Source organism: Mirounga leonina, unplaced genomic scaffold, assembly GCF_011800145.1.
Source record: "Mirounga leonina isolate KUSES-001 unplaced genomic scaffold, KU_Mleo_1.0 Mir_114, whole genome shotgun sequence".
Classification (NCBI taxonomy): domain Eukaryota; kingdom Metazoa; phylum Chordata; class Mammalia; order Carnivora; family Phocidae; genus Mirounga; species Mirounga leonina.
Window position 1 is genome coordinate 5,688,504 of NW_023270265.1, and position 21,845 is coordinate 5,710,348.

General features: G+C 53.7%; 1 protein-coding gene across 3 annotated transcripts in view; it reads right to left on the reverse strand.

The window, feature by feature from the left end:
* DLG5 (discs large MAGUK scaffold protein 5) overlaps positions 1–21,845 on the reverse strand; it is a 212,064-nt gene that overhangs the window by 89,971 nt on the left and 100,248 nt on the right. The window contains exons 21-32 of one of the 3 annotated variants that reach the window (XM_035022630.1): positions 20,891–21,053; positions 20,631–20,764; positions 19,825–19,971; positions 18,388–18,571; positions 17,720–17,868; positions 16,641–16,811; positions 15,571–15,767; positions 8,663–8,806; positions 8,316–8,443; positions 6,996–7,105; positions 6,205–6,314; positions 2,792–3,021 (exon numbers count right to left, since the gene is read on the reverse strand). In XM_035022630.1, the coding sequence (XP_034878521.1) occupies positions 2,879–3,021; positions 6,205–6,314; positions 6,996–7,105; positions 8,316–8,443; positions 8,663–8,806; positions 15,571–15,767; positions 16,641–16,811; positions 17,720–17,868; positions 18,388–18,571; positions 19,825–19,971; positions 20,631–20,764; positions 20,891–21,053 (1,780 nt within the window). In that variant the 3' untranslated portion in view covers positions 2,792–2,878. Of the gene's footprint in view, positions 1–2,791; positions 4,585–6,204; positions 6,315–6,995; positions 7,106–8,315; positions 8,444–8,662; positions 8,807–15,570; positions 15,768–16,640; positions 16,812–17,719; positions 17,869–18,387; positions 18,572–19,824; positions 19,972–20,630; positions 20,765–20,890; positions 21,054–21,845 lie in introns of those variants that run through there. The other 2 variants (XM_035022639.1, XM_035022648.1) reach the window with 2 other exon arrangements.

Sequence of the window (21,845 nt, forward strand, 5' to 3'; positions counted from 1 at the left end):
ATTCAGTGATCCTGGTGCACGTTCTCATTTCTACTCGGCTTGTCTTGACGCGAGCTGCCAAGAGTCCTGCCCTCCAGACCAGCATTCCACCCCACAGATGCGTCTTTGACTCGCCGGCAGAGTCCAGAGGACGGCAGCAGTCAGCCTGCCAACCAACAGCAGCCCAAGCCCTCCGACCGTTTCCGCAGACAGTGAAGACCTGGTGTGTGGAGGCCCCAGTACCCCCAGGACCCGTTCCCGTCCTTGCTCGCTGACTTCCCCAGAAGGGGCGCTGGTAAATCCCCAGGGAAGTGGAGATTCACCCAGAGCCAGACCCAGAGATTGCATGACTCTTTCCGGCCGACTTCCCCTAATAGTGGCAATACTGTTCTCTCCCCACACAGCTCCGTTTGTGCTTGACGCCAGGTGTGGTCAAAACTGGACACTACATTGTTTCAGGGCATCCCCACTGGGGATCAAAACAGGAAAGTGAGGAGATAATTGAACCACAAATCAGTGCAGTGCTCACTTTGGTGGAAAAGGTAGAGAATTTGACCACGTTGGGCATAAGAGGCCCTCTAAGGGACTGGTAGTGTTCTGTTCCCTGAAGATGAATACACTGCCCATTTTATTTTTGTTTAGATTGTACGATTACATTGTACGTGCTCTTCTGTATGTAGGAGATATTTCACAGTTGAATATATATATAAAAACTCATATAATCGCAAAGAGAACTTAAGGGGGAACCATCAAGAGGCCAGAGACTATACTCGGGAAGGTACGAACCGACATGGTTAAGAACAGATGAAGTAAGGTCGATGAAACCTGCAAGTCAGCACACCAGCGGCGGGGGGGGGGGGGCGGCGAAGGCCCAGCTGTCCGGGGTCCAGCCTCACAGCCCTGCGCCCTGTGAGTCATCATTCCGAAGCCAGCCGCAGGCTCCCTGTGAGCATATGCTGGCTCGGGGGACCGCCCTGCACTTGCTTGCATTTCTCTCCGTCCTGGGTATCTGACCCAAGTGGTCCTCTGCCCTGTCCATCCAGGGTGGGCAGCAGGGCAGCCTTCTTGCACCAGCTCCTTCGTTCCAGCCAAGGAGAGGCCCGAGACTCTGGGCCAGTGCTTGGCTCCTAGTCTGGGCCCCTTTGGCTTCCACTCCTAAGCGTGAGGTGTCCAGGGGCTCCTCTAGCCTCTGGGATGGCTCCCCAGATCTGGAGTTCTGCTGAAGTCCCATTCCCTGCCCCTATCCCAGATGTCAGCTTGGGAAGGGGCCTTAGAGATTATCTAGTCTGCACCGTCCTCAAAGGCCAGGTGTTGAGGCCACCACTGTGATCCGTCCAAGGCCTCACAGCTGGAACCAAAAGTCACCTCTCCCTTTCCACCCCTCCCCCTGCCCCAGGCCCGGCATGGCTTGGAGACGAGCACGAATTCCCTCAGCGCTGTTTGGCAACATCCAGAAACAGTTCGTGACCTCAGCAACTTAGCTGGCCTCCATTTTTAAGAGAGTGGGATTTTTTCCTTGTAATTATAAAAGAAAACCAAGTTCCCTATAGAAAATTTGGAAAATACAGAAAAATTTCAAAGAAGAAGAGGTCACTCGCAAAGCCGCGCATGCAAACCGTTAAGGTTTTGGCATCACTGGCCTCTTGAAAAGAACCGTTCCTAAAACAAGTAGCTGCCGCCCCCATTTGCCAGGTGGGTGACAAAGTCCGTGCAGCAACTGCCCCTCTTGGGTCAGCACTGGCTCTGGGCTGTCGGGGAGGTGTGGGCAGCCCGATGGCTGGGCACACGTGGGCAAGAGGGATGTGCCCTGGGCCCCAGCCAGCTGCACCAGCCCCCCACACCTCCACAGTCCCGCGCAGCCCCGTGACTGCTGTGGCCACAGGTGAGGCCAAGACCGCAGGTGCACAATGGAACTTTATGCAGTCACAAAGGACTAAGGAGGCACCAACCCAAGTCTGCCCCCGTTGGCCAGGTCACTGCAGCAGCATGAGGCTTTTCCACAACACCGTGCCCCCGCCTCCTCCAGGCCATAACAGCAGAGGAGGAGGACTCTTCCCTGACCCAGACTCGGGGCATTTAAAGAGGCCAGCCCGGGCTTCCTGCCACCCTGGAATTCCAGAGAGCTCTACTTGGTATCACAACGCAGCCCCCATGCTAGGCAAGGCCTTCTACACCCTGGGGACCCAACCTGGGCCTCACCCACTTGCAGACAGGTCTGACTGAGAACATCAGGAAATCCCAGCATCCTTCAAATCCCTTTCGCTCTTCGCAGCCCTGAATGTAAGTACCTGCGGGCGCGATCTGAATCTTACACAAATCAGGTGCCTGGCTGCAACCACCATCCACACTATGCTGGACGAATGGAAGGACAGATGGACGCATGGGAGGTTAGGAGGGAGTCAGAGGTGCTGATGCAGCAGGGAAAAGGGGCACCTTGGGGATCAGGAGCGCTGGAAAGAACCTCTCACGTCGGCCAGTTCCAGCTACCTGCTGCAGAGGGGAGGAAAGCCATCTCATATTTAGGAATAAAAGAGAGCCAAGGGGTGGGGAACCGATGGAAAACCAATTTAAAAGACCGCTATCTTGGGCGCCTGGGTGGCTCAGTTGGTTAAGCGACTGCCTTCGGCTCAGGTCATGATCCTGGAGTCCCGGGATCGAGTCCCGCATCGGGCTCCCTGCTCGGCAGGGAGTCTGCTTCTCCCTCTGACCCTCCTCCCTCTCGTGCTCTCTGTCTCTCATTCTCTCTCTCGCAAATAAATAAATAAAATCTTTAAAAAAAAAAAAAAAAGACCGCTATCTTCATGACAACAAGTTACAGAAATTGACCTTTATTTATTGTACTAAAGTCTGTTTAACTTTTGATACAAAGTAAGGTTTTAGTACAGAAAATCCCAGTCTGTCAGAACAGTACCTGTGCACACTGTACCATCATAGTCCCGCTCGGACCGCGACCCGGCGACCCGGAGGAACAGCCCCGCGGCACCGAGGAGGGCCTCAGCCCGCCGTCCGTCTTGGTTGTCTGAGCTAGAAGAAGGCGCGTACCTGTGAGACCAAGGGCAGCACTGAGGACTGACACGTGTCTCTTTTGAACAACTGTGCAAGAAAATAGATCCCTTTTTTAAAAACGTCAGTTTAGCTAAACTACAATCTAGTGTCTAGAATTACAAAGAATAAAATGAAATAAAAGATTTCTTGCTAGTAAAATGAAATGTTAGGAACAGTATTAAAATATAGGTCCTACCCCAGTGGCGCTTACACGGAGCCCAGTACAGTACCTATTATTAACAGGACGCACAGTTTAAGGAGGAACCACATCAAATCTTCAGCCAGAGACATCCAGCGTCAGAAGTGCAAAAACAAAACAAAACAAAACAAGAAAAACCCCCAAAACCCAAAGACGCCCTCGTGGGGTACTGTTTCTGCCGGGAGTGCTGTCACCGAGACTAAGAGGATCCCCAGCTTCTCCCTAGATGTCTGACAGTGAGGACACTCCTCATTATGCTTCCCCTAAGAGCTCTTGGTTCCAAGTCTGAAACGTGTCTTCCTATCAGAGAGAGCTGATGTACCTGCCCCATCCTATGGAGTTTAAGAATTACCCTGCAAAAATTGCACTGACAAAGCGGTCATTATTTACAGAAGCGAAAGAGGACCCGGTGGCACGTGCCAGCCCTCGGTTTACACCCTGCCTGGAACTATGGCATGGCGGTGACCCCAGGGAGCCTGGACGGCCCAGCGAGAAGGCGGACGTAACGATTGCAGACAGAGAAGAAATGAGAGGACACAGAAGGCGGGACAGAAAGCCCGAGCGACGAGCTTGCGAGATGCCCAAGTGGCCTTCCTGGCGCAGGAGGGGAGAACATGGCTGCTGGTGCCTCAGCCCCACAAAGGCACTGGTCCTACTGCCACCATGTCTGAGCCCTTGCAGTCGCCGTGTCCTGCCTGGAGAGGGGCCACTGAGGAGCAGGAAGTTTGCTGAAGCTCTGGTCCCACCGACAAGAACCTTCCAGAGCAATGCAGCCGCCAACGAGGTTCCAGAGTCGTTTTGCTGAAAGCAGGAACAAAACCCAACACCAAAGCAACGTGGGGGGTTGACAGGGTGGGGGGCAGGCCTGGGCACCGACAGCACGGGGCCATTCAAGTAAACATAAACAACCAATACTTAGAAAAGGCTTGTAAACTTGTGATCTGAAAGGTTCTCTTTGCAGCATCTCTGATCAGCTGGCTAAGGAAAGGGTGGTGTTGAACCCCTCTATCGAAAGTCTCTTGTGTTTTTTACTTAAAGCACATGTGTGAGAGGAACGCAGTCTTCTGGCCTGGGCCCGGGTCCTGGTCACCTGTGGCCCTCGGGCTACAGAGGAGGTGCTTCTGGAGTCCATGTGCGTGGATCCTTCCCTTCCGTGCTTATATACAGATAGACGTGTACTTCCGACCGCTGGGCACGAGCGGGGCCAGGCGTGCCCGTGGGCAGCCAAGCCACAGCCACTCCCAGAATGGCATTCTTCTACAGTGGACAGGCCGGAATCCACAGGACTTTATTTTGTTCCTGATTGACCATTGCCAAGATCTGAGTGCAAATGCTCGACAGGGCTCCTCCCTGGATGACCCCTGCAAAAGAGCCCCCAAACACACACATCATTGAGCTCAGAGTCAGACCCCGGGTTCGAGGCAAATCAAAACATCTGTTACTCTTTCTGGTTTTCTGCCTGTTGGAGCTACTTGGCCTGCCTTCCTCATGCTCTTCCATCAGCAAGAAATTGGGGAAGAAAAAGAAAGTAAGAGTTGAGTACAAATAACTTTGGCTTTTTATACAGATAAAACTGCTCTGCTGTTCAGTAGGATACTGACAATGTGGGCTCAAATGAAGGTTGGTGTCAAATTTTGCCAGGCTTCGAGGGCCTTGGTAACAGGGACGACCAGGATTTGATCACTTGCATTAACTGCATGCCCCCATTGCACGCCCTGGGTTGGGTCTGCCCCGTCTTGCAAGGGGGAGTCCAGCACCCTGGAAAGCAGTCTGAGGTTGTGTTGTGATGGTCCAAACGGCAGCCGGAGTCTCCAGGAAACAAGAATGGGTGTAAGGAGCCGGGGCATCCCATAGCCCAGTGAAGATTCCCAGGCAAGATGACGACACGTCCCCAGCTATGGCCCAGCCCTGCTCTGCAGGCTTTCGCCACCACGGGTCCTGCAGACACGAGCCCAGGCTCTCCGTGTGCTCCACGGAACAGTGCCAGTGGACAAACATGCCCGGCCGCTTGCCACAAGGTATGGACCGAAATAGACAAGGGAGCGCTTAGAAACTGCTTTGGAAATGTGCCAAGAGGAGCGCCTGGGTGGCTCAGTCAGTTAAGTGGCGGCCTTCAGCTCAGGTCATGATCCTGGAGTCCCGGGATCGAGTCCCGCATCGGGCTCCCTACTCAGCGGGGGGTCTGCTTCTCCCCCTGCCCCTCACCCGCTCATGCGCGCTCTCACTCTCTCTCTCAAATGAAATCTTTAAAAATAAATTAATTTTTTAAAAAAAGGTGCCAAGAGTAATTTTATGTCTGTTGAAACTAATAAAAAGTCAAAGGCTTTTATTTTGTAAGCTTTGGAGTTTTGAATTTTTCATTTCTCTAGTAATTGTTAATATATTTGACTAAATAGTGGTTTATGATGGATTAGAGATTAAAACTCACACACACATACGTAGAAGCTCCAAGCTGGGTTTTTGAGACCAACTGTTTTTGCGTGAGAAGCGTGAAACGAGATCCTAACAGTCTGTACAAGTGAATTAAAATCACTGTCCCTGCCTCCGTGACCCGAGCGTGATTAACCCCCTACAGAAGACTGAATTTAGCAGACGGGGGGAAGCCACAAAGTACCATGGTAGCCAACAGACTGTGGCTTTTGGTTTGCTGTGTTTCAAAGACCAGAGCTGTCAAGAATGCAGCTTTCCTTGGCCAACCCTCGTGGCTACACTGGACTGCCCGGAAGGTGTGAACACAGCCAGGCACAACCAGCACCACCGGGCTGCCTGCCGGGATCGCCGGAGTCCTCTTGCACAGCACTGCTGCTGGGACACAGACCTGCCACTGCATGGGGAACACCTGGGGGACGAGGCCAGGGAACCTTCCTCGTCAGCCCGTAGCACTCCAGCAGGACGGCTTCGATGCAGGGGACCGCGGCGGCACCGACCGGGCATCCGTCCCCACTGCCCACTCTTCCTCTCCAGCCCAGAGGCACACCTACCTGTGAAGTACCGACTGTACTCCTGTTCAATCTTCTGAGCCGTCTCAAACTGCTCTTTGGAATGCCTCTGAGTCACCTTGTCCTTCAGGTAGATGGGGTCTCTCTGCTCCCTGTCAGACATCCAGAGAAGCAGGCTGAGTGTCTCACCTTCCCGGGCCCTCCTCTTTCCTTTGTCCAGAGTAACAGGGCCTCCAACAATAGGGCCCCAGGTGCTCCCCTCGTAAAGCACAGCAAGCCTGCAGGCCCCAAGGGGAGCTCCGGGCATGGGGGGGAAGGTGGGCACCCTGCTGCATGCACGCGGAAAGCAGACACCCCAGCTGGCCCCGAGGTGCAGGGACCAGAAGCTTGGAAGCACAGAAAGGCAAAACGGAGGGAGGCCCTGATGAGCGGTCAGCCCAACCAGCACGGAAACTGGAGCACAGGGAAAGCAAAGGCTCATCCGCGTCCCAAGCCAGCTCCTAGCAGACCGGCCCCAGCCCAGGTCACCTAGCTGCTTTGTGTCCTTGGGAGCCCTAAGCTGAGAGGCAGAAGGGGAGAGAAGGACGGGATGCACAGGGAATGACGCACATAGGGAACTGTGGCAACGACCGCATAGGAACAAGGGCTGGTGCGGTCGAGGAGTGTGCCTGGTTAGCACTGCCTGGAGTGAGCGGGAGATGCGGAACGTTTCCTACACCTACCACCCGTCTCATTCTTCCACGCCCACCTGCACCGCCCTGGCGTCTGAGCCAGCAGCCTCGCCCCCAGCAAGCCCCCCCAGCCCACCAAGCCCCGAGGAGCCAGCCACCTACTTGATGTGTTTGGCGCTCTTGTAGTGGATGAAGATGACAATGGGGTAGATATGCATGTGGTGCAGCCGCTCGATGGCGTGGGGGGCGATGTCCAGGAGACAGTGCCGGTTCTAAAGGGGGCATGTGATGCGTCAGGGCCTGGGGATGGCCCGAAAGACACTGGGGCCCTGCCACAGATGGGGCCCCCCTCTCTCCCACACTGCCCCACCTCCTGCATCAAGGAGGACCAGTCTAGTATGAAGACCACGTAGGAAAACCTGTGGAGGGCTTCACCCCAGAAAAGCTCTCCCCACAAGCTGTCAACTCTGATGGTGGTCAAGGCTAGGAGCCAGGGCGGAATGGGGTCTGGACAGCCCACCTCCAAACTGCCCTTCCTGCCTCTGCCCAGACACAGGGAGCTTCTTGAAGCCCGACCCCAACCCGGCCTCAAGAGCCTCACTCCTGCCAGATTGAGCAGATGAAAACGGGGAGACTCAGCAGGGCCTGACCTGGGGAAGGGTTGTGTGTGTCTGCGTGACTGTGACTGAAACGTGTCCCGGGGTCCCCTGAGCCTCCAGGTGGAGTGTGAGCCAAAGAAAGACCACGGGCACTCTGCATGGGGCTCTCCTTGACCCCGAAAGCTCCACTGAGGAAGCCCAGCCGAGCCGAGTTTCTAACTCCCTGGGGCACACCTAACTGGAGTGCATCCACTTCAACTGGGCAATCCATACTCCCAGCTGCCAGAAGCCACCTCCCTCATTCAGTGAGGAGCAAACCAAAGCCTTATGGGGTGAAATGAGCAGCCCGAGAAGGACAGGGCCCGAGGAGTACACCCTCGACGTCTGCTTTTCCAATACACCTTACAGGTCTCCCCACTTTTCCTCACGCTCCCTGGCAAACGGATCCCAGTACATTCAAGAGCCTAAAGACACAGAGAAATGGCTCTTAACACTTTCAGGGGCAGAGGCCCTGATGGAAGCTGGGCACCCTGTCCCCAGAATAAGGCACACATAAAGCTCTGCACACCCACTGAGCAGGTGCAGGACCCTCTTGTAGAATCCTCCATGTGGGGGCTTTCCTAGAGCTCTAGATCCGAATCCTCAGAGGGAGAGGGGTGATGTGTGCACAGGGACCAGCACCCAGTTTATGACGGTGGAAACACACAGAAGCAATGGGGGCAAACCCTGACGGAGGGTAACTTGGACTAAAAGGACACGGGCAAGTGCACTGAAGCCCCAAGAGACGCACAGGGCAGAGGTCCAGAGGCACAGCGGGGCGGGGGGCGGGGGGGAGTCCAGGTCAAATGCTCAAACCCTAACCCTTGGTCTAAGCAATGGGTACCTTTTCTGTGATCTCCTTTATGGAAGCCACTGTGGTCACGTCGAAATGGCCACTCCTCCGCTTGTAGTCGACAAACAGGCAGTCTTTGACACCCCGCTCTATGGCCTGCTGGGAGGCCTTCATCACCTCTGCAAAGCACAGAAACAGGAATGAGGATGCCCCCTGGCCCGGGGAGCCGTCGCAGCGCCCTCTGGGTAAGAACCCTGTGCAGAAGACCTGTCCTCCTGTCCTTCCTCCCAGAGAAACACACTGCTGTGACCCGAGTCAGGAGGGCTCTGAAACACCGAGGGACCCAGCCCCAGGAGACCGGCAGGCAGAGGCCAGCAGGCACTGAGGGTGCCCCTTACCGAGGGGGCATCTGCAGAACTTGCCGGGCGCCTCATTCACCAGCATTTCCTTCACCACGTCCAGTAAAGGCCCCAGGATCAGGACAGGCCTCAGGGAGGTGCAGTCTACTTTCTGGACCCGCTGATAGGCGAGGCTCACCGAATCTGAGGGAGAGAGGGGCAGTGTCACAGGCACGCACCCGGAGCGGAGGGAGGGAGGCCAGGGGCCCACAGCTGCCCTGGTCTTGCTCACCCCAGGGAGGTCCGCCCCCTCAGTCCACAAATCCCGAGCCAGGCCGGGTGAGTGGCTCAGCACGGCTCACCTGGGACTTGCCCAGGTATAGCGCGAAGAGCCCCCCTGTCCCGGGCACACCGGGGCACGGCCACTCCTGCAGCCCAGCACAAGTGTCCTCGCTCTGGGAACACCCTAGAGCAGTCATTCCAGCACTTCCTTCTGCTCCGATTCTTCCTCACGTGTCTTAGGCCTGCTCCCCTTGACATCACTATCCATTGTCTGCTCTCTAGAGAGACAACGTCCCCTGCCGGCAGGTGTGGTCATGTGACCCAGTGGGCAGAAGTGAAGCTCCCACCTCCTTGCCCCCTTCCCAGGGGCTAAAAAGGAGAAGACCGGGGCTGCTCAGCCAGCCTGGACCCTGCTGATGAGGACAACCTTCAGAAGAATGGCAGAGCTACAGGACCAACGGGACCTGGGTCTCCGGATGATTGCTAGGATAGAGCTGTCTTCCTGGAGCCATGTTACCAGCTGGGACTTTTACGGGACGCAGAAATCACGCTTTGGCCACTGTTATCTGGTCTCGGTTACAGAAGTCAAACCAATAGCCTCGGCAATCTGCGTAGGACACCCCCCCTTTCCCGAATGAATAAAAAAGTCCTTGCCAAAAGAGATGGCCTAACACCAGCACCTCCTCAGTATCGGTCACCATGCTGGCACCTCAGAAACTTTGGAAAGAATACAAAACACAGGCTCACCAGTGTCACAAGACAGAAATTCGTGAAAAGCCCCAATGGCCATGCAAGAGCTCTCGACAACTCCAGGCAACAGAGCAAGAGGTCCCAGAGAGCAGAGGGGTTAAAGGAATCCTGTGCTGGCCCCGAGGATGAAGAGACCAGTGGCAGGCCCATAGGAGGGGCGCAGCAGGAGCTGCAGCCCTGGCCAAGCCTGGCAGGACAGCAGGCTGAGGGCAGGGTGGGCTGGGGCGGCCTCTGGGGAAGGGTCAAGGGGAGGCTCTGCCCGGAAGGCCTGCACACCGCCAAACGACAAGGCCTGACTGGCGATGGGGCTGTGGGTGAGCACACGGCGTGGGGCCAAGTGCAGCCCGGGCTCCACTAGGAACAAGCTTGTGGGCAGACCTGAGGGGGAAGCAAACGCAGTCTCTCCCCTCCCTCACCCACACCAACACATGTATTTTTTTTTTTTTAAGGACTGATGATTATCCATGTATACCTCCATGGCATTCTCTACAGCATTTCTCAACCTGGTGGCCAGCTGATCTGTTCCGGTCGGCAGGGAAGGGTTTGGTAGCCACATCTACCATCCAGGAATGCCTGTGCATTTCTGACTAAAGCCTCTGAGGAGTCTCAGGGCAAAGGACTTTCTCCAGGAGAAGACGAACACATCCCTCTTTTAAAAATCAGAACGTTACAGGTAAAGCCAAACAGCTCCTCTGACACCCCTTCTCCAATCCATCCTGGTCCCCACCAGCCTTAGAAGCTGGAAGGATATCCTTCCAGATGTTTGTTATTCTCACATGTTTATTTTTACATACTCAGAAAAGACTACAAAATCTGCTACATACGTGTTCAACAAAAATGACATAGTAATGTCAACATTCTGCACCTCCCTCTTTCACTCAGTGTTATGTTTCTAGAATGCATCCCTATTGATTCATCTTGCTCTCCTGTATTCCTTCTGAACCTCCCACGCATGAGTACACTGCATCTATTCACCCATTTCCCTCTGTATGGACAGTAATTCTCTATGCCTTCAACTTATTTGAGCAAGAATCATACTCTCCTCTAACGACTAGTAACACTCCACGCAGTGGGATACCAATTTAGAAGATTCCTGTTCCTTCCTGAACAATCTGCTTCGTTGGGAGTCCTCATAATTACAAAATTAGAGAGCCACAGAGCATCTCACAAGTCATTAAATCCAACCAGCAAAAATGTAAAGCTCCTTAGGAAGGATAAATGTACATATAAATAGAGAATCTGAAAGTAATGTAATATAGGCATGTAAATCACTTTTAAATCTGGAGTAGGTTTTTAAGAGCAACAGCACAAAAGTAATTATAAATCTATGCTAATATATACATTGATATAAAGGTGTCATCAACATCAAGGGGAGGGGGACACAGAGGTGTAACATGGAATTTGTATAGGAGACTGAAATTAAGTTGTTATCAGTTTATTTTTTTTTTAATTTTTTTTAAAGATTTTATTTATTTATTTGGCAGAGAGAGACACAGGGAGAGAGGGAACACAAGCAGGGGGAGTGGGAGAGGGAGGAGCAGGCTTCCCGCGGAGCAGGGAGCCCGATGCGGGGCTCGATCCCAGGACCCTGGGATCATGACCTGAGCCGAAGGCAGACGCTTAACGGCTGAGCCACCAAGGTGCCCCATGTTGTTATCAGTTTAAAATGGATTGTTACAGGGGCACCTGGGTGGCTCAGTTGATTAAGTGTCTGATCTCAGCCCAGGTCTTGATCCCAGGGTCATGAGTTCAAGCCCCGCGTGGGTTCCAGCACGGGGCCATGCAGGGCGTGGAGCTTACGTAAAAAAAAAAAAATAAATGGATTGTTATAACTTTAAGATGTTTTACGTAATTGCATAGTAGCCAAAAAGAAAATATCTGTGAAATATACACAAAGGGATGTGAGAAAGGAATCAAAACCTGTCACTACAAAACAAAGGCCAAAAACCAAAAAAAAAAAAAAAAAAAAAAAACCCAAGACATACAGAAAACAATTCCAGTGGCAAGAGTAAGTCCTCCCATATCAGTAATTGCTTTAAATGTGAATGGACTGGCTAAACGGACGAATACACAAGATCCAGCTCCATGCTCTTTAGGGGAGACTCGCTTCAGATCTACAGACACACACAGGCTAATGAAAGTGAAAGAGTACAGCTATTTCAGGCAGTTAGGAATCTTATGCGAGCAGGCAGCCACAGTTACAGCAGGCCAAATGGATTTTAAGGCAGAAGCTCTCACAAGAGACCAAGAAGGACATTACGTAATGATAAAAAGGCCAATTCTCCAGAAAGATCCAAAAATTACAAACACACATGCACCTCACACAAGAGCTCCCAAATATGTGCGGCAAACGTTGAGAGAAATGAAGGGAGAAACAGAGAGCTACGCAGTATTTGTAGGGACTTCAATGCCCCCACCTTCATTACGGATAGAACAACCAGAGAGAAAATAAGGAAGAGCACTGAACCACAAATACTATGGACCAAATGGGCCTCACAGATGAGCGCCTAGCACTCCACCCAGCAATAGCAGAGGACACATCCTTCTCAAGTGCACAGGGAGCATTCTCCAGGGCAGACCACCTCCAGGACAGACCACCTGTTAAGCCACAAAACAAACTTAAGAAAGATTGAAACTACACGAAGTATCTTTTCTGACCAAAATGGAAGGAAACTGGAATACAACAACAAAAGGAAAACAGGAAAATAGACTCATATATGGAAATTAAACAACTCACTCTCAAACAACCAAGGTGTCAAAGAAAAAAAGCAGAGGGCAATTCAGAAAACTTCGGGAGACAAATGAAGACAAAACCATAGCATATGGACACTTACTGCAGCAAAAGCAGTACTAGGAGAGAAGTGTGTATTGGTAAATGCAGACACTGAGAAAGAAGAAATCGACAACCCAACTTACACTTGGGGGATCAAGGGAAAAAAACAAACTGAACCCAAAATGAGCAGAAGGAATGAAGTAATAAAGAGCAGAGATAAATAGAGAATAGAAAAACAATTAGAAAAGAAATCAATGAAACCAAGAGTTGGTTTTTTGAAAAGATCAACAAAATTAACAAACTCTTGGCTAGACTAATGAAGAAAAATGGAGAGAAGACTTAAATCACTGGAATAAGAAGAAAGGGAAATGATAACCGATTCCACAGAAATGAAAAGGTTTATCGCAAACTACTACAAACAATTACATGTAAACAAATCAGACAACCTGGAAGAAATGATAAATTCCTAGAAACACAGAATGTATCATGACTACATCATGAAGAAATTAAAAAAAAAAAAAATCTGAACAGAGCTATACCAAGTAAGGAGACTGCAAGTAATAGAAAAACTTCCTCACAAGAAAAAGCCTAGGACAAGATGGCTTCTTCACCAGAGAATTCTACCAAACACTTAAAAAAAATTAATACCGGTCCTCTTCAAGCTCTTCCAAAAACTGAAGAGGAGGGGACACTTCCAAATTCATCCCAAGACACAACAAGAAAACTACAGGCCAATATCCCTTATGAACATAGATGCAAAAATCCTCAACAAAATACTAGCAAAATGAATTCAGCAACACATGAAAAGGATCATATGTCATGACCAAGTGGGATTTATACCTGGAATGCAAGGATGGTTCTTAACATACAAAAATCAATCAATGTCATACACGTTAACAAAATGAAGGACAAAAACCACATAATCATCTCAACTGACACAGAAAATGCATTTGACAAAATTAACTACCCTTTCATGATAAAAACACTCAACAAAGTAGGAACAGAAGGAAACTACTTGAACGTAACAAAAACCATGTATGAAAAGCTTGTAGCTAACATCCCATTCAAAGGCAAAAGACAGGAAGCTCTCCCTCTAAGATCAGAAACAAAGGCGAGGATGCCCACACTTGCCATGACTATCCAACACAGTAATGGAAATCCCAGCCAGGGCAATTAGACAAGAGAAAGAAAGAAGGCATCCACATTGGAAAACAAGCAGTAAAATTATCTGTTCGCAGATGACAGATCTCGATGTAGAAAACCCTAGAGAATACACACACACACACACACACACACACACAACCTGTTAGAACTAACGATTTCAGCAAACTTTCAGAATACAGATTCAACATGCAAAAATCAGTTGCACTCCTATACACTAACAACATACATTCTGAAAAAGAAATGAAGAAAACAAACCCACTTACTAACATCAGAAAGGATAAAATACTTAGGAATACACCTAACCAAAGAAGTGAAAGACTTGCAAACTGAAAACTACAAAACACGGCAAAAAGAAATCAAAGAAGATACAAATACATGGAAAGACATCCTGTGCGCATGGACTGGAAGACTTAGTATTGTTAAAATGTCCATACTACCCGAATCAATCTATAGATTCAATGCCATCCCTCTGAAAATCCCAACAGCATTTTTTTGCAGAAAGAAAAAATGGCCATATCAAGCAACTGTTATTGCCAGAAGGTGTACGCATCTACAGACGGCCTTTCTTACTACATTTAAACATGTAAACATCCACTGTTAGCTCTAGGCCATACAGAAACAGATGTGGCCCACCAGCTGGGGTTTGCCATCCCGTCCTGACAGAGGGACAGTGGGCCACGAACAAGGGTGGGACTTACTCAACTCCCAGGGCCTAAGGCCTTCATTTAAAAAATAAAAAAGGTGGGGTGCCTAGGTGGCTCAGTCATTAAGCATCTGCCTTCGGCTCAGGTCATGATCCTGGGGCCCTGGGATCGAGCCACACATTGAGCTCCCTGCTCGGCAGAGAGCCTGCTTCTCCCTCTCCCCTGCTTGTGTTCCCTCTCTCACTGTGTCTCTCTCTGTCAAATAAATTGAAAAAAATAAAATAAAATAAATAAATATATATATATATAAAAGGGAGCAGGGAAGGATGAAATAAGCTGTCCTATCGTGTGCTGCTCATTGCCGGCTTTGTAGCCTGCCTGCCCGGGAGGGCAACATTCTAGGACACTGGACACACACCAGGATCCCACGAGCGGCAGTCCTAAGAGCCTCCTGCTTTCCAGGACAAAGGCATGCTTTCCCCAAGGACAATCGGCCGGGGGATGTCTAACACTCCCTAATCTGCAGCTCTGGCCCTGGTGCGGTGCCTGGCCCAGGAAGATCTCATAAGAATCGTTCATGGAGGGGCGCCTGGGTGGCTCAGTCGTTAAGCGTCTGCCTTCGGCTCAGGTCATGATCCCAGTGTCCTGGGATCGAGCCCCGTGTCGGGCTCCCTGCTCAGCGGGAAGCCTGCTTCTCCCTCTCCCACTCCCCCTGCTTGTGTTCCCTCTCTCGCTGTGTCTCTCTCTGTCAAATAAATAAATAAAATCTTTAAAAAAAAAAAAGAAGAATCGTTCATGGACACAGGAATGAAGCCAGAAAAGGCCAAAGATCTCCAGAGACTGGTGGCTCTTGGTTACCACCAAACAGCCTACAATAACCCCCAAAGAAACCAGAAGCAATGCACTGAGCACAGACTGCTTTTGCCTGTCCGATATCCATCCTTCCCTTCTTCTGTACTAATGGAACCTACGTTACTGAGGCCAGCACGGTGCCAGCTAAAACCCCGCCTTTCCAGGCTCTCTTGCTGATGCAGTGAGTCGAGGTCGCAGGGTGGGACCTCCAGGGAAGCAGTTTAAGGAGGCACACTCAGCTGCGGCACAATTTGGCCCCATCCTCCTTCCTGCTGCCTGAATCGGGATGTGATGGCTGGCGCCGCAACGTCACGTGCTGACCGTGGAAGCCACGCCCTACAGATGGCAGACCCTGAGGACAGCAGTACCACCACCCCGACCGGGACTTTGGTACAAAAGCAGGGTGAACCTCTATCTTGTCTAAGTCCTTGCTGTGCGGTCTCTGTGGTCAGTGGCAAGCCTAATTCTGACAGCCTGCTGGAAAAGTGAGCTCGGCCACTTGCCTTCAAAGAGTGGAATGGTGTCGTTGGAAAAGGTGTCCAAGGCAAGGAGGTCTTTCCCATCTTTGGACCCGCTGCGTTTGTGCTTATGTTTCCTTCGAAAGAAGGATCTGCGTGCGGCCGCCGACAGCGTCTTTGCAGCGTTGTTGTCATCTTTGACCTCAGACATGCTGAGTCTCCTGGAGAATTCTTGGTCCATCCTGCAGGCATAGGGAACGGTGATGCTGGGAAGGGCCTAGCGACCGCCTCCTGCCCACCCCGCCCTGCCCATGCGGAGGGGAAAGCCAGGACCCCAGGCTCCTCCGATGCTCTGCGGCAGGTCTCTTGGCTATGCCACCCACCCACACCACCGAGGACCCCTCAGTAGTGCTGCCGTGGGGGGACCCACGCACCAGAGCTGGGGGCCGCTCTCGGAGCAGGCCAGTTCCTACACTCAGGTCAGAGTCAAAAGGAAGTGCTGGGACAGCTTTCCCTTGGTGACATGACAAGTGAGACTTCCAGCCACAAAAGGGAATGAAACACGGCTGCACGCCACGACACGGTAGGACCTTGAAAACACTATGTAAAGCGCAAGAAAGCAGGCACAGAAGGCCACATTCACAGGAAAGTCCAGAACAGGGAAATCTACAGGGACAGAAAGTAGAGTCGTGGCTGCCCCGGGTGGGGGAGCAGGGCAGGAAAGACGGAAGGACAGGTGGGGTAGCTAACGCATGCAGGGCTGCTTCTGAGCGGACAAGAAAGCTCTGAAATGACAGTAGGGATGGTGGCGCACGGCTGTGCGTACACCGAAAGCCACTGAATCGGACACTTTGGGTGGACTGCATGGTATAGGACTATATCTCAATAAATCTGCTAAAAATAAAAAAGTCATGTTTCCTAAGTTGCCACGGTTCTTCTGTAGAGCACTGACTTACGTACACCATTGCACTGCACTAGAAGCAGCTTTCTAGACAAGCGGTTTGGGCAAAACGTACAGACCATACGCCAGGGTGCACGGCAAACTGAGCCCCGATCCTGTGGGACAGCTCCAGGGGTGGGCGCCGCCCCTTCCAAGCCCAGACATGAACACTTACACGTATTTGCTGGGGATCTGGCCACGCTGGATCTTTTGGGCATTCTCGTCCAGCTGCCAGGCCATCCAGGACCCAAATGTGCCCTGAGGCAAGGTGTCATCCACGTAGAGGATGTCATCTTTCTTAAAGCTCAGCTCACGCTCCACCTCCGCCAGCCGGTCATACAGGGCCCTGGGCCAGGAGACAGAGGGGACAGGATCAGGAGGAGGCTACCGGCTGCTGGAAGACCAGCCAGCCGCACACTTTGGCAGCCAGTCTCCTGAGACAGCTCTCCTGCTCTGAGCTTTCCCCAGACCACGATCAGGACCCACCTCTCCCCATGCTGGGGGCAGTTCCCAGAGAAGGGAACCCCTGGCTTTATGTAACAGAACAACGTTGTCTTGCCTCCCCTAAGACTAGGGGCTCCCTGGGGACAAGGGCTGCCTCACATCCATCAGATACAGAACGTCTTGCCAAGGACCATATCCCGTCTTCCAAATGGGCCTTCCCTCCCTGCCGCCAAGTCAAGGTCAATGGTTCCTACAGAAGGGAAACTCCCCAGGATGGACATATGTCATCTCCCACCCAGGAGGGTGTCCTAGAGACAGAGACCGTATCTCACAGTACATAGCTGCTCGGTGCTTTTTCCTTTCTGTGGCCTCAGAGCTTAGGGAACATGAAGGAAGCTAGAGCTCCTTCTAGAAAACACCTGGTGCCTGTGCCCACCTGCACACAAGTCATACCGTACTTCGGGCACACGCGTGCCCTGATACCCACACACACCGCAGACGGATCTGCCGACGTGGGGTGGGGGGAGACCAGGAGAGGAGTGCAGCACACAGGAAAATGGGGCTCTGCAGCCTCAAAATTTCCCAAGCCCCAAACCCTAAAGAGGGAGCCCATGTGGTCCTGCAGGCCCTCAAGCAAAGTTTCCCTAAGTCACAAGCATCTAAGTCACAAGCCGTGAGCACGTGGTTTGGGGCCCAAGCAACAAGGACCACAGTCCGGCCCTCTGTGTTGCAGAGACACTCACCAGGACCAGTCTCCTCAGAAGGCACCTCCCCTGGCCCCAAATCCCTGGAACCCCTGGCCCCTGGTACCTGATGTAGAAGCTGTCGCCAGGCAGGCCCCTGACCTTGGTGAACTCCTCAGGGCGGTACTGCACCTTGAGACGGACACCGTCCTTGGGCTTCAGCATCTCCACGTAGACCTCCTCCACAGTCTTATTGCGCACATCCAGACTGCCATACTGCACAAGGACAGGGGACTGTGCTCAGAGGGCAGAAGCCAGGGGCGCGTCCGGCACCAGTGAGCGAGCGATTGTGGGATAAGGCAGAGATTTAAGATCCCCTTCATTGGGAATCTGCATGCCTCGCCTCTGCAGGTAAGGCTGAGTCCTCTGCCAGGGTCTGCTGGCCTGTTTTTACAGCCCTCACTTGCTTATACTACCTTTTGCTTATAGTATCCGTGTCTTTGAATACCTATGAACCATCTCCCCCATCAAATGGGAGACCCAGCAAGAGGGAGAGGACGCTCCATCAGACCATGGTCCTGCTGCTGACACAGTAGAGGATTCTCCCTCCCGACACCAGTGCCCAAGCCAGGGCCCCGCTCACGGCCCTGTGACCCGTCCCCAGGGTCCTGGCAGCATTCAGCACCACCAGGGGGCGCCAGGCACGACAGCCACCCCGTGCCGCTGGAGGGTGCAGGAAGCCCGCGGGGCTGGCGGGGAGGGGCGGGGCCTGCCGCTCAGCAGCTCAGAACTCACCTCGAGGATGAGGTCTCCGGGCACAAGGCCATCAGGGCCCTTGGCAAAACTGTCATCCTCCACCTCCGCCACGAACACCCCGTGCAGGTTCCCTCCACATAAATGGACTCCAAGCTCCAGCTGGGACTTTTTGATGAAGACGACTCGCGGCTCTGGGGTCTTCTTGTTGACATCTCCCACCATCCTTTGGGGAAGGAAAAGAAAGTCCCTCAATCACAGACAGGGGGAGCAGGGCATGCAAGACTACACAGTGGCTAATGCCCCGGCAGGTTTCCCTTTACTCCGTGAGGTCTCCCGGCGCTCCCATCCGGGTTCTGGCTCCAGCGACTTAGTTTACAGGCTGGAAGCTGAGGTTTATAGAGGTGAAAACACAGCCCCAGTTGAGAAAGCCAGCTGGGGACCGAATGAAAACCAGTGCCCTGCTTTCTGGCCCAGCTGTCCATTGAGTGCCGTGGGGTTGCCTCTCTCCCCACCTGGACGGCACCTGTTCTCCTAACCCTGTTCTGCCTGAGGAAAGTCAGAGCCGGTCTCACAGCCCAGGGCACAACAGACCACTTGGCAACGTGTACAGAGCAGCTTCTCTGGCCCAGGAACTGTGCTACGCCACCAAGAGGGGGCCCCTGGCCATCGGGGAACTCACAGCACAGTGAGGGAGACACTGGTGAGCACTCAGAGGGGAGGAAACGGGACAGCGATGGGGACCTGGGGACAGGCCAGCTGTGGTGACCGCATCCAAGTCCCAACGTGACAGATCCAGGGCAGGAACGCAGAGCGGGCCTCGTTCTGAGGGAGGCCAGGGCTTGGTCCGGGCCTACGGAACGATGGCTGCACGCCCTGGCCCGTGCGGCCCTCTCCCCATCTTCCCTCTGGCTCCTGTGCATGCCCTGCCTCCTCCTGCCCTCTGTCCATGCCTCCCGCTCCCCCCATGTGCACAGCTAACCCCTGCTCACCCTGAACATGTTGACTTAACTGGCTCTGCTCCCTGCCACACTCTTGCTCACTGCCCCGCGTGACCTGCTCCGGCCCTCCCGGCACGTGCTGCACATGCCTGGACCCTGGCCTGTCACCCTCTAACCCCGGAGCTCCCTGGGGGCGACTGCTGGTGGCGGCCACAGCCCAGGACCTGGCTGGGTGGAGACTAAAGACAGACCACGAGTAACTGAGAAAAGGAGGAAAGGAAGAGAGGCAGAGCTAGGAACAAGTCAACGAGGGAACAAAAGAGAAAAAACAAGAAAGTGAGAAAGGGCAGGAGGGCGGGAGGAAAGGAATGGCATGCTTCCCACCCCAAGGCCTGACAGCCTGCTATGCGGCCAGCCGTGGCCCTGAGGGGAAGGGGGGGACGCCGGCAGGGTGTGCTCAGGCCACGACCACGACCGCCTGCCCCACCCCCCAGGCCGGCGCGCACAGACAGAAGGCTCACAGCACGCGTTGGCTGACCTGGAACTGGGGGTGCTCTGCTTGGCCGGGGGGGTGCCGGGGCCCTCCTCCTGCTCCATCAGCGGGTCAGTGACAGAGGGGTGCTCTGGGGCGGTGGTACTGCTGCCCTGGAGTGTGGAGTGGGTGCTGGCAGGGTCCAGGTGGGAGCTGGGGACGGAGGGCAGGAGGAGTAAGGTGCAGCCCGCGGTCCCCGGCCGTCCTCAGCCACCCCTCTCCGGTGCTGACCATGGCTGGTGGGGCTGGAGAGAGGGACTGGGTCACGGGGCTTGGAGCCCGGAGAAGAGCAGATGCCTCGGGAGCTGGGACTCAGGTCGTCCACCCTGTAGGATCTGCCTGTCCTCAACCTGGGGATCCTCTCCGAAGGTGTGGGCTGGGGGCCCACAAATTCACCGTCCCTTTGCCTCCGTTTGTGCATCTTGTCCCCCTTGGCTGAGCTGCGCAGTGCTGCGTGGCAGGGGCAGGTCTCCCCCTTCTCCCGCATGCCCGGCAACCCACAGCTCAGGGGCAGACACGGACAGGGGCCAGAACCCTCTGTGTGAGAATCCCGCCCCCAGGGCCTCCGTTCCTGGCTACCACACACCTGTGCGGGGGGCTTCCTGCTGCACGGGGGGAGGGGATCCAGCCATGTGCTTCCACACCCTACACCTCACATCCTCCTCCTCCTCCATGTTCTTTTTCCGAAATCCGGGGCTGGCCAACTCTCCTCTTCCGGCCGCTGAATGGCCGGAACTCACAGTCAGCCCCCGGGCTGCACCCTCTGTCCTGCCCCAGCCCGGAGGCCCCCCATGGGACGCCCAGGCGCTCACCTGGACCGAGAGTGGCTGCTGAGCTGGTGCATGTGTGGGTTGTACTGGGCCAGGATGGTGACAGTGTCACACTGCTGCCCAATGATGAGCCGGGCCTGCTGCTCCGTGGCGCTCCGCAGGTTTATGCCATTGAACTAGGGAACATCCAGAGCACGCTCAGGGCCGCGGTGGGGGCTGGGGACCGGGGAAGCACAGCTCTTCCCAGGAAGGGAGGAGAGGACAGAGGGAAGAAGGCAGTGCAAGGGGCAGCTCTCACTCACCTCCAGTAACTGATCCCCATACTCCAGGCCGGCTTGGTGAGCGATGCTCCCCCCTGTCACCTTGGAGACGTAGACCCCACCCTTCTCTCCACTCACGATGGAGATGCCCAGCGGCTCCGAGCCCTTCTGCAGCTTCACGTGACGTGGCTCCTCTACATAGGGCCTTGGAACAGAGCCAACAGTTGCGGGGACTCAGACACAATGGAAAGGTCTGGGGCAAGTCTGCAGTCAGGCATGCAATCACCCACGCAGGAAAGGCCAGGGACCCCCGGATGCTCCTATAATGAAGAGCTGGGTGGGAACGCGATGACCCCACCTTCGTGTGGCAGTGATAGGCTTTCCCGCAACCTCATGCAATACAAACACGACACGCCCCCAAGGGCCACAGAAGCGCCCAGTCCCAAAGACACAGAGAATGGTCCACCCGAACTATGAACGCTGACACAGGCAGGGAAAAAGCACAAAGAGTTTCATGACGTGAGAGGAGTCGCTGTAACAAAATGTGCAATGAACAAACCCTGGTGGGGTCTCCAGACTCCCCAGGAGGAAAAGAAGTGGCTCCTGGGACAACAGTCACCCAGAAGAAACAATATAAAGTATCAGTTTTTATATCTACCAGTATATACAGTGATGTACAATGACCATGGAAATGAAGCCGCTGCAAACCCAAGCCATTAGAAAGGGAGTGGGGAGGCTGGGAGCAAGGCGGGGACCATGCACTTGCTGGCCCAGGGGGGGTGGGGGGGTGGGGAGCCGTCCGCCGTGACAAGGGCACGAGGGGGCTTGGGCAGGGGCCTCATGTCAGGCCAACCTCAGACTCCTCAGGGAGGAGAACCTGGGCCTGGTGGCCACGGGCAGTCTCAAGAAAAATCTGTGGTGGTGGAGACATCTGGAAGGTACAAAAAGTTAGAAAGAAGAGAGGGATGCTCAGAGAAGGATGACAGACGCCTGGAAT